A 12,949-nucleotide genomic window follows, 5' to 3' on the forward strand; every position below is an offset into this window, starting at 1 on the left:
AAATACAAACCTGTAACTGAAGTATTTGTAGAATAAAAAGGAGAAGATACTATCACATATAAACAATACATCATTTGCTTTAGCTCTGCCCAGGTCATGATGACTTCAGTGTTACTGCATGGATATATATATAACAGCAGACTTATTCATTTTATTGTGATCAAAAGCAAACACCACGTACCGTTATGTCATGACAACAAACTTGGAATCTCATGATCATGCATGATGCAGTGAAGTTAACTAAGGTAACACTGCCACCACTTGTTTTGTGGTTAAACATCTGATGTGTACATCTGATGTGTACATCTGTTAGCTATCACTTAGGAAGATGAGCTGTTTTTCAGCCATGCCCTGAAGTATAGTATATAGTCAGTAGTGCTGTGTAATCTCCCTGTATATGGTGGTGATAGCTAACCTTATAGCTAGCAACCCCCGCGTCTCACATTATTGAACTTGCCTTATTTGTCACTATTAGTAATAGGGTTAGCACGTGATGCGATAGTTTTGTTTGTACGTTTACTAAATCAGTTAATATACGGAAAATAGTGTTTATGTGTACCACAAGAATATGAGTAGCTCGCCAGCGATGGAAGAAGATGAGGCTAACAGCGGAACTAGCAGTGAGGTATGTGTATAGGGATCAGACCTTATTGTTGTCCGTTACACCGCACATGCCGTATATTTAAACCACACGAAACATGGTATAAACAACACGTATCTCTCGTGGCCAGACCGCTTTTTATTCCCGGTCTTATTTATAAATGACAGGGAAAAGTGGTCTGCCCACGCAAGATGTGTATATGAGTATGGTTTACTAGAGATGATAACAGATATGCGATAACGTGTTGTTTCTTGGTGTGTGTGTCATGTAATACTCATCTTTTTGTGTGGGCTACATTGGCAAGTGGTAACCACCCCCTGGACAACTTTACTACCCCTCTGATGGCTACAGCTGGCTGTGCCTGTGTGGTATGGTGTAGGAATACATTGTTGTAGTCCCATATAAGGATAGCTTAGTGGTTGAGGGAGGAAGCCATATTTGGTGAAGTCAATCAAGTGATGAAATAATAGCCAATAGAAACCCTTCATTGTTGTATTGACTGTTCACTGGCTATTAATAATAATATTCCCACTACACAACTCATTGTACTATACTACATACTACACTCCCATACCACATACTATGCCCCTGTACCACATTCTATACTACACTACATACTACAGTGGGACCTGTCTCTTGAAATAAGGATACCTGGTATAATCTGGACACTTGGTAATGATCTCTTACTACATAAAATGACTTGGAGAAAGGATGCCTCAATAATCAGAACATCTCAATAATTAGGACACTTGTTTGGTCCCAAGGTGTCCCTAATATACTGGCTTTACTGTAGGCAGCTTTTCAGCAGTACATAGATACTGAATACCACATCCTTACTCCTTCAATGAAAGTGAGTAACACAAGTAATATTACCTATCATAACTGCTATGTTGATCCCCTTTCCTGTCACCCCCTAACATATTTACTATTCCTCTCTGCTACATGTTTATGGTAAATAATTGTAGCTGTCAGCTACTGTTAATAGATGATGAATTTCACTGACTCCTGGGTAGTACCAGATGCCATAACAACCTTATAGTAGTCCCTCTGGGTCCTGGTTAATAACACCCTTACTAATAGTACTACAATCTATTCTGACATGATATCCCATCATTACTGAGTCATAGTCCTTTAATATATCTGATGTGTATGATGATATTCTCAGCCTGATATTCCATCATTACTACCATTCTCCGAGGCAACCACCACTGGCAGTGGAGCTAACGGAGTGACAATGACACTGGACAGATATCGGACTAACAAACCTAGAGGACCACGTTCAGCACGACCTAACAGTGTTGGTAGTGATAGTGGAGGGAGCAGTAGCATTAGTAGTAGTACTGACGCCTTATCAATAACCGGCACAATGGAGTTTGATATTAACCGATGCCTACCCACTGCCCTTACCATGAAGAGGGCTGCAGAGAATACTTGTAGTGAAGTGACACTAGAGTGTGAAGCACTACCTGCTGTATCCACTTCTGACGAGGCTAAAATGAGACCAGTTACTATTAATATGGAACCTGTTGATGGGGGGCATCATTTGGAACAACAACTTGACAATGTTGTAATGGAAGAAAGAAATCGTCGCACAAACTCAACATATAGTGTTGACTCTGGACTAGAAGCAGATAAGGATGGTAACGGCACTCCAGGACGTTGCCGTGCCAACACTGATGGACATGTCAGGGGACATCCCCTTAGGCCCAACACATTTGCCGGTCACCCTAGCAACAGGAATACAGTAATGTTGTCAGAGTATTGTGTTGTGACGGTAAACTTGCCAGCGTACATTGCTACTGGACAGAAGGGAAAAGGTGCCATTCTCAAATTTCGCTTCTCTCCTTACACAAAGATTGAATACCTTCGCATCGCCATCTTAAAGGTTTGTCTTGTTAGCAATTGTCACATGATCCAACCAGTATTGTTTACTATTAGCACTTCCATGAGAAATTCAACGCTCCAGTGAAGGAATTGTCCAAACTTCATTTGTGTCGTTATGTTGAGGTGGGTATAGCCTGAGGAGGTTATTATCGTAATAATGTGTAATTACACTACCAAATTAGTTAAGGCCCTAACCATATTTGGTGTTGTCAATGATAGATTATCACAAGATGAATGTTGTGTGACCAACTTCCTATGGGGTGGGATGGGTGTGTTATTGTTGTCATGGTTACTAGGAGGAGGAGGGCTGGGAGTGGTTAATGGAGGAGGACAGTCTTCATCATTACAATTTGCCCAAGGAGGTGAGTGGTGAACATGTTGTCATACAAACACTAGTAAGGTTTAATTGTTGTATAGTGCAAGTTTGATTTGAAACCACTGGAGCCTAATTACCATGACGTCCGAGTAGTTATTCCCCAATTAGAGAGCACCATGAATGTGGAATATGATCAATTCTCTACAGTGAAGGATGTGCTTCAACAAGTACTCACCCAGACACAGCAGCCACCTACACAACCACCGCTACATATTGACGTGTCAGCATATACCTTGTTTCACGTTAGACTGAGAGTAAAGTGAGTGTCTGTCCGTCTGTTGTAGCGTATTGGTGTGTGATACATAATTAAGGTCCTGGCTTGTACAAGACTACAAGTTGTCTGGGGATGAATCCCCACCTGGTATGGTTTCAGTACCTGCTACCAAGGATTTCAGTTCCATTTGAAAATAGGTGTTGTACATGATGATGTAATCAAGTTGTTTTTAACCTGTTGACATTATCAAGCAAACAGCACAATTCTCTGAAATCTATAATTTCCTAGCTTCTTGGTGGTCCATAGCTGAGTTTGTTCAATACGTCACACTTTGCTAATTAGTTGACATCACATTGTAGCAGCTGGTTGATCAGTCATTGATGCATGTAATTTAACAAGTGGACCATGTGAATTATTGATCAACAGTACCTGGTCATTGATCAACAGTACTTGGCCATTGATCAAGAGAACCTTACTGATTACAAAGTTAATCACCCTAACTACTAAAAGTGGTACTGTATGATGATGTACCTTCCGTGACAATCCATATCACTAAATGTTCCTATTGTAATTCACTAATTGAACCATTTCCATATTTGTATATGGTGTGTTATACTACATCACAGCTTAGATGTGCAAGAGGCTGGTACAGTATGATGGGGGGAGGGTATGATTATGGGTTTGTATTCAGTGTATGTGTTATTATGATGTAATATGACATCACACAGCCTGGACCTACAAGAGAGCCTGGTACATTACGAGGTTTGGAGGTCAGACACTTTAGAGTGTAAAGTGAGTCATACAGTGGATTACATGATATATTATTGTGTCATGTGATCTTGTAGCCATCATCACGGCGTAAACTAGACCCCATCATCGTCACGGTGATCATACCAGCGGTACAGAGTTCACGTAAGGTTCAAGTTTGTCTTGAGGAAACAGTTGGTGACCTTGTCAGTATGTTAATGAGAAGGGTACCTGACCCAGGGAGCACTAATTGGAGTCATATGAGTCTATATCTCACCCCTCGAGTGCAAGGAGAACGGGGAACATGGTTGGAAGACTTCAAATTCTTGTCTGCTTACAAACTCAAGTCTACTGTAAGTAGTTGATAGTCTTGCTAAGCCAGGTGACGTTTCCTTTTTATGTGTGGGTGTAGCGCTTATGATCTCCTGGTGGTAGAAACCTTGCAGTTTATTATGTGTCCACCAGACCCCCCTACCCAATAACAATGATGTGTCCACCAGACCCCTAACCCAATAACAATACTGTGTCAACCAGATCCCCTACCCAATACCACTACTGTGTCCACCAGACCCTACCCAATAACAATACTGTGTCCACCAGACCCCACCCCATAATAACAGTGATGTGTCCACCAGACCCCCTAACCCAATAAAATACTGTATCCACCAGACCCCCCACCAAATAACAATACTGTGTCCACCAGACCCCCCACCAAATAACAATACTGTGTCCACCAGACCCCCCACCAAATAACAATACTGTGTCCACCAGACCCCCCACCAAATAACAATACTATGTCCACCAGACCCCCCACCAAATAACAATACTATGTCCACCAGACCCCCCACCAAATAACAATACTGTGTCCTTCAGATCCCACCCCATAATAACAGTGATATGGTCACCAGACCCCCCTAACCCAATAACAATACTGTGTCCACCAGACCCCCCCACCAAATAACAATACTGTGTCCACCAGGCCCCCCACCAAATAACAATACCGTGTCCACCAGACCCCATCCCATAATAACAGTGATGTGTCCACCAGACCCCCTAACCCAATAACAATACTATGTCCACCAGACCCCCCCACCAAATAGCAATAATGTGTCCACCAGACCCACCCCATAATAACAGTGATGTGTCCACCAGACCCCCTAACCCAATAACAATACTATGTCCACCAGACCCCTACCAAATAACAAAACTGTGTCCACCAGACCCCCCTAACCCAATAACAATACTATGTCCACCAGACCCCCCACCAAATAACAATACTGTGTCCACCAGACCCCCCCTAACCCAATAACAATTTAAGGAATCTCTCTAGAGTCTCTTTGTCAATAGGATGTACTGGAGTTCCGGGCTAAATATCGTCCAATGACATTTGAACTGAAGGTGTTCTCACATGACCACACCCCCGACACCTCATATACAAACCCTGAACTACTGGTTGCCCAGGAAACACTAGTCAGTGACGTTGTTGATTTGTTATGCAGTTCTTGGTGAGTCACCATGGCAACAAAGACATTACTTTATTACATGCACACACAGTTCATTAGAGTATGCTCCTCACTTCTATGGCTTGTTTCTGCATAATAATGAGATGTTGCCACACACGTCATCAATGTGGGAGTACCTTGACCAGCAGTTTCCATCTGGTTACCAAGACACCCTGGTCTTACACATGATGTATAAACCAGTTAAAGTCAGTCATGAATTGGACCAGACCAGGTATGTGTCTGTCTGTGTGTATGTCCTGTTTTGTGAGTGCATTCAACCAAGCATGCACACTTGGATTCCTAATGTCTTTCTGGGATGACAGCTTTTAGTGGTTCTTTGTTTATACTTCTTGAGTAACAATTGATGAATTGCTCGATGATTGACGAATGAATTAAATTAGTAGTTAATGATAGTAATAACTAATTGATATGAAGCCATTATGTGCTATTTAACAACTTTATCAATTTCTCAAACTGAGCTGCCTGGCCAAGTAACACTTAGCTGCTATAGCTGATATTCCATGACAGTGGATGGTATCAACGTTGTGTCCATTACTGCCATATTCTAGTATCACACAGTAAACAAGTGACCATCTTGTAAACAACAATACTGATGTATTACATGAAAAGGTTGTTAAACAATAGGCTATTGTTGCCATTGTATGCAGGGCATATCCTTATTACATGGCATCATATGCTCCACTACAATAAGTCATTACATTGTATAGTAGAGTTGTCTGTCTGTCTGTGTGTTGTGGCTCATTCACTGTTGCCATGGTTATAGCTCACAAATGATAATGGTTGACTTCAGTGAGCCTTGTCTTACTTTGAGAGATTTGTTATGTCGTCGCTATGGTGTACGTAACCCGTCACTATGTGGACTAAGATATGAAGGTACATGGTTTGTATTAAATGTTGATATTATGAAGAAGAAGTGGCAGAGACTACAAATTAACACCTCCACTAGTTATACAGAGTGTTAGGTCCAACCAGTTGTTTGTTATGAGAACACACTACTATGAGGTGTATGTCTTCATCACTTCTTAGTATCATTTAGTACATACTGATCACATGATCTCTCAACAGGTTTTCCTCTCAAGCTAGACCTTTCACTACATAATCAGGGAGTACTAGAGAGTCAAACAGTTGAGCTGATTTATCGGTCACAGCGTCAAACTACCCCCTCAGTTTATGAGCCATCCCTGGATCACCTGATCATTGCACCATCACCTGATCCATCAGGACACTCTGTCAGCTGCTCGGTAAGGGGTGTGTCCTCTTCTGCTCATGTGATCCTTGTTACTTGTAGCCTGAAGACTCGGACAGTGATAGTATTGATGCTGGACGACCAGTATCCTATATGTTGACTGATGGTGAGTATGCAAAACAGTATAGTAGTAGTAATAGATTTCCCTTCTAAAATTAATGTTGGATGCTAAAATGCTGCCTTTTATATATATTTTTTATTTTATTGCCAGTATTTAATATTTGGTTTGCCAACCTGATCACATTTGCAAAGGCTAGAGCAACTCATGGTCATCATTTTATTCCACAATAACAAGCTCACATGTGTCATGTACTCTTTCTAGTTCTGATGAGTGTCTGCCTTCTGTGTGCTTGCCTTTCATTTGATCATGGTCAACTTCTTCATGCAACGAAGCGATATTGAGATGTTAATTTTCCATATCAAACATTAGAAAAAATGTACCACTAGGCTACTGTAAGAGAGAGTAGATACCTGTAGCTACACTCGGTGATAACCACTAGACTACTGTAAGAGAGAGTAGATACCTGTAGCTACACTCGGTGATAACCACTAGACTACTGTAAGAGAGAGTAGATACCTGTAGCTACACTCGGTGATAACCACTAGACTACTGTAAGAGAGAGTAGATACCTGTAGCTACACTCGGTGATAACCACTAGACTACTGTAAGAGAGAGTAGATACCTGTAGCTACACTCGGTGATAACCACTAGACTACTGTAAGAGAGAGTAGATACCTGTAGCTACACTCGGTGATAACCACTACACTACTGTAAGAGAGAGTAGATACCTGTAGCTACACTTGGTGATAACCACTACACTACTGTAAGAGAGAGTAGATACCTGTAGCTACACTCAGTGATAACCATGCCCTTCAGCATTCTGCCACACCCTTAGGCTTAGAACATAGCTATCACTTATCTACGTTGCTGCAATCATCTGCAGTTGCTGTAGACATGGTAACCACGTTCCTTAATCTATTCCATAGCTTAAATACGTAAGTAGAGAGAGTAAACCAGTCACTGCCACATGTTTGTGTCATAGCTATGCTAGTGGATTTAGCAATTTTAGATAAAAAGTAGTGAAACAAGATTTAGAGTTATAGCTTGGGGGAAATCCCTACTTCAGCAAATGGTGGTAACATGCCAACGTAGAAGTTATTACAGAAGCGAAACATGAAGTGATAAAAAGAGATAGCCACTGCATCTTCTAGCAGCACTGCTAGATTGATTGGTATAAAGTGATACCTTGTTCACAAGCCCATCCATTGCTCAATCTGACAAAGCAAAGCTCCTCGCGATTAGATGTTCGCTAGCCTGAGGTGTAAAAGAATTAACCGTAACATATATGTCCTCTTCCTCATGGGCGGCAGCAACAATTATTATGTTTTTTAAAGGTGGGACACCTCAGGGTAAGAAACACTGCCCTCAAGGTAAGACACCTCCTATAAGTTGCCATAATTCTCACATGCTTCAGTTGATTCCCAAATTTGAAGGTTGCTAGTAGTACCAAGCTACATCACCTACCACAGATTGGCCACTTGCAGTAGTGAGAGCAATCACATGTGAGATAGTAAGTACTCTAATAGGACAGTCACATGTGATGGTAAATACTCTAATAAAGCAGTCATTATATTTAGCAAGCAATAATGAAGTTATAAATTAACATCATCCTTGACTATTATTTGTAATACTTCCAACTCCAGCAATGGTCTGCAGTAGGCCGATGTGTCTGTAACTCATGTGACCCATATAAGGTGATCCATAATCTATTTTTATTCTAGCTGGTAAGAACATCTGGGAGGAAGGACCAGACAGTGAAGACAACTTGCAATTTGATCGTCGCAAGTTCCCCTACCAGGTATATAGTATTCCCTCGATTAGAGGAGGCTGGTCACAGATTTCTAAAATTATAACAAATTGTATATGTGTCCCAGATCCCTTACAAACCTTCTCAACATAATGCAAACTAACTACTTAACCCCAGGTGCCATATTTGGTAATGTAATCACACATCAAAGGGTAATGACCAGCCTCCTCTGCCCTCCCTTTGTTAGCAATGTCCGTTATAACCACTCCCCCCTCAAGGTGTCTGCTGCCACTTTCAATAAACTGGTAGAGAAGCTGACTGCTCCTAAGGATCATGGTATGGTAGCTCCCTGTGTTGCCGCCATTACACTGTCTCCCTGTAGATATGATCTTTGTAAAGACCTTTCTGCTTAGCTACCAATCCTTCACTACACCTGACAAGTTATTACACAAACTAATTGAGCGATACAACGTGGTACGACCTGAGGGCATGGGACTGCAGCAGTTTGAGGCCATCAGGACTACAATACAGGTACGTGCTGTATATTTGTGAGTGTATGTGTCTGTGCATGTATGTGTGTGTGTGCTTGCACGTTTGTTTGCAAGCAATATACAGCTTATGGTCAGAGATTCACAGCTTATGGTCAGAGAGTCACAATGGTAAAATCGACTGGTGTGCTACAAACTACCCATGTGAAGTGTTGGTTAGATAACAAGGCAATAGTATAATTCGTAAAGAAATGATACAAGACATAGCTACTTAAAACCTTGCCTCAAAATGACCATTGTGAAACTATTATTGAAGACATTTTGTTATATTATCTATAGGTGTGTGATAGTGTCCATAACACACACACACACACACACACAATGTTGGATCACATGATCCTTTGTACAGGTTAGAGTGATCAATGCTATCAGATTATGGCTGGAGATGGCTATAGACTTTAAAGGTAAACGTTATTATATACTAATTAGTGATTGACTAGCTTGTGTGCTACTATATAGACAATGGTGTGCTCCAATCAGAATTACTACACTTCATCACGTCAGTATTAACAGTTGATCATCCTAAACATGCTAGACAACTAAGAACTAGTTTGTTGATTATTAAGGTGTGTCATCATGTGATCCAATCTGCTCATATGATCACTCTACACATCAGGGGGTCATTCAGAAGAAAAATGCTAAAACATTTACAGAACCACCACCCCCTGTGAAGGTAAGTGTGGTCCTTATTGCAGCCAATCAAAATGATATATCACACATTTGTAGATCCCTCCCAACTCAGCATCCGTCCTAACATTATTTGATTTTGATCCTGAGGAGATTGCTAGGCAACTAACAATCATTGACTTTTCTTTGTTTGTGAGGATTAAACCAATGGAGTTGATGAACCAGGTAACCATGGATACTGTTGCAATGTCACAGTTGGTTACTATGGATACTCGTAGGTATGGTTGAAGCCCAAACAGAAGCACAAAGCTGCTAACTTGTTAAGACTTGTTGATCGTATGAACAACCTCACCTATTGGGTAGCCACCACTATTATATCACAAAAGGTAACCATATGTGGTGTATGTGCCATAGCTCACATGATTCCTATACACAGGATATTCCCAATAGAGCTAAACGTATCACAACATTTGTCCATATTGCATCGGTGAGTAGATCACATGATGTCACATGATGTAATGTGATAACATCGTAGCATCTGCATCACATGAGAAACTACTGTACCCTGATGAGCGTATTAAACGGGTTGAACCACCCTGCTATTAAGAGGTTGAAGAAAACATTCCCCAAATTGGATCGTAATGTCCTCAAGAGACTTGATGAACTGCAGGACATGGTCCGGCCCGGTAACAACTTCAAATTGCTGAGAGAAGATTTAAAGAAAGCATCACACGTGTCTCCCGCCTCTTGTATACCATATTTGGGTGAGTTTCCTTAGTGACTGACAGCTTGTTGTATTGTGTTGTCGTGGTTACCAGGTTTGTTCATGTCAGACTTGACATTTCTCGACAATGGTAATCCCAACTTCCTTGCCAATGGGTTAATCAACTTCAACAAGTGTCGACTGATTCATAATAGAATAAGTGATCTCATTTTGTGTCAGGTGAGCTAGCTTGATGTGCTTATACTGTAATCCAATTGGCTGGATAGGACAAGCCATACAACTTTGAACAAGTTCCACCACTGCACGATGCCCTCACAAAGTTTCATTTCCTTGACAACGACACTTTGTATGATGTGTCATTACAGCGTGAACCAAGGTGAGTGATCAGCATTATGATGACACCGTTACTATGACAACAATACCAATAGGGATAAAGATATTGATCGATGATGTCATCACTGTGTCACATGATCTCATTGTATATTATAAAGTACTTTATTTTGTATCTTCATATATTTCATAATATTTGTATATTTTCTCTTATATTTCATTTTTACTCCATGAACAACTGCAGACCTGGCCTACACTAGCAAAAATTAATGATTGTGGTAGTGAACTAGCATATGCTTGTAGGCACTTAGTGATGATTTTCATTCACAATTGTCAGAGTGTGTAGTTTGTATCGAGGTTTATATAACATTTTGTGTGATACAGGACAGCTTCACCTAGCCAGTCAAGTCTTCCCTTATGGTAGATTCATGATGATCATGATCAGGTATTGAGAACCCTTTATTGGGTTTGACTTGTCATCACCAGACCAACTTGTAGTGGTGCAGTGAAACCATAAATATAACTACCTCCCAAAGTCTAGTTACTGGGGATTAAATAATAAACCGCAGTTGATCAAGTATAATAATAGATGCTGCGTAGTCGTTTGTTGTTTCATGATCAGTTGTATAGCATTCAACACTTATATTATTGGGCTGGGGTGTATTAATCACTGCATCTCTGCAGACGACCATGTAGCTGTGTCAGAAATTCACAGCTTATGGTCAGAGAGTCACAATGGTAAAATCTACTGTGCTACAAACTACCTGTGTGAAGTGCTGGTTGGATAACAAGGCTCTGATAGAGCAGTCACAGTTATTAGAGCAGTGTGTAGTGAGCCATGTAAAGATAATTATTTTATGTACATCATCAGTGATAAAATGCGTAGTTGGTGAGGTGGGTAGCTATTGTTAGCTGGCTGTGACTTTGAGCTCACCTTACCAAATTAGACAATGTAGTGCCATGCCATTTCATTTTAACCCTCCTTTTCCAAAAGTCTGGATCCCCCCTGGCCTATACCACTGCTCATGTTTTGTGTGAGGGTAACTTCACTTATAACGTAACAACAAAGTTTTGCACTTAGTACAGTCAAAAATGGCAATTCCGTGACCACTCTTCGGCTAACAATGTTTTGATGATTGATTTCACTTCTTGGGGTCATTTATTGAAAATTTAGCTCCCGGGTCCCTCCCAAAGGTCCCGGCATTTTTTGCCATGGCACGAAATTTAAAATTGCTGCTAGCGCAACCTAAAATCAGGGTATGCTGTGTACAATAGTGCACAAAGACACTTTAGGATAAATAAACCTCAAGGATTCCAATTATCAGTGGAATTAGTTTCATGCTATGACCTTTATCGGACCCAATAATCAATAATAGTTTCAATTGGAAGAGCGAAAAAGTGTAAAATCAAGGTAAATGCTTCAGTATAATTATACATGTAGAAACTTCAAGATGAAACTTGCACATTTAGCAGTATGTGCATAATCATGCAGGAATATTGAGATTTAGTATAAATACAGATTTTTTTGAGCCACTAGCTGTAGTTTAGTCAGTTTAAATTGTCAATTTGGGTAAGTCACCTTTTATAATACAAGAATTTGTGGTACTAACTGCTATACTCTTAGCCCTCTGATAAGAAACACCAAAAAGCACATTATTTTTGCAGCTGCATCAAGAAAAGGTATGTGGACTAAATGGTTATTTTGGTACTATAGTTAAGCCCATTTTGGCCATAACATGTAGATTGTAACAAGAATAATGGAAACAGCTGAAGTACCATGCATGCTTTAGTGTGGTGAACCTTGTAATCCAGCCACGGATTCCATTGATTCCATTGAGAGGTGCAGGCAAAAGGCTCTCCTCTGGAAAGGTCTTGACAAGTTTGGAAGTGTTCATGAATGCGTAGATTAGGTAAAAGCTCCAGTTGGACACTTTATTCATGATTCCTGCAGATTGACACTTAGCAATACAAAGAAGCTAGAACAGGCTCTAAAGAGACAGAAGAAATGTGAGCTGGATGAATGCCAGTCGCAGTCTTCATCCATAGCTGAGGTCAGTTCCCAAGATGAAACTGCCACTGCCAAGAGGCCGTGATCAAATTTAGGCTGATTCATGACGAAAACAGATGTGTTTGGTGTTGCAAACCAGAATCAGCAAAGCATCCAGAGTCAAAGCTTTTGTTGATTTCATATGACCATGTATGGGCTGCTTTCAAGAGCCACACAGTGGCCCTTGAAGATCAGAAAATGTGTGACAGAATCAACTGTTTGATTGATTCTGCAGCTGATCAGCCCTATGCTCTTGAAATCAGGTATCATCACA

General features: G+C 40.7%; 1 protein-coding gene across 1 annotated transcript; it reads left to right on the forward strand.

The window, feature by feature from the left end:
• Positions 1-496: 496 nt before the first annotated feature.
• Positions 497-10,871, forward strand: LOC136253336 (uncharacterized). The gene is made up of 25 exons (XM_066045988.1): positions 497-625; positions 1,767-2,486; positions 2,540-2,608; positions 2,782-2,847; positions 2,903-3,120; positions 3,804-3,867; positions 3,921-4,175; positions 5,170-5,327; positions 5,377-5,556; positions 6,109-6,218; positions 6,411-6,586; positions 6,634-6,697; positions 8,374-8,450; positions 8,678-8,735; positions 8,782-8,930; positions 9,297-9,351; positions 9,407-9,513; positions 9,564-9,620; positions 9,674-9,799; positions 9,853-9,960; positions 10,011-10,061; positions 10,110-10,338; positions 10,393-10,517; positions 10,565-10,674; positions 10,727-10,871. Exons 1-25 carry the CDS (start codon positions 569-571, stop codon positions 10,746-10,748), a joined length of 3,411 nt encoding a protein of 1,136 aa, XP_065902060.1. The 5' UTR covers positions 497-568; the 3' UTR covers positions 10,749-10,871.
• Positions 10,872-12,949: the final 2,078 nt, after the last annotated feature.

The sequence above is a fragment of the Dysidea avara genome, chromosome 4 (genome assembly GCF_963678975.1).
Source record: "Dysidea avara chromosome 4, odDysAvar1.4, whole genome shotgun sequence".
NCBI classification, from domain to species: Eukaryota; Metazoa; Porifera; class Demospongiae; order Dictyoceratida; family Dysideidae; genus Dysidea; species Dysidea avara.

Coding starts and splice junctions, on each gene's coding strand:
- LOC136253336 (XM_066045988.1), top strand. CDS start 569: ATGAGTAGCTCGCCAGCGATGGAAGAAGATGAGGCTAACAGCGGAACT. Junction 2,609..2,781: donor ATTTGTGTCGTTATGTTGAG/GTGGGTATAGCC, acceptor CATGGTTACTAG/GAGGAGGAGGGCTGGGAGTG. Junction 5,557..6,108: donor CATGAATTGGACCAGACCAG/GTATGTGTCTGT, acceptor CCATGGTTATAG/CTCACAAATGATAATGGTTG.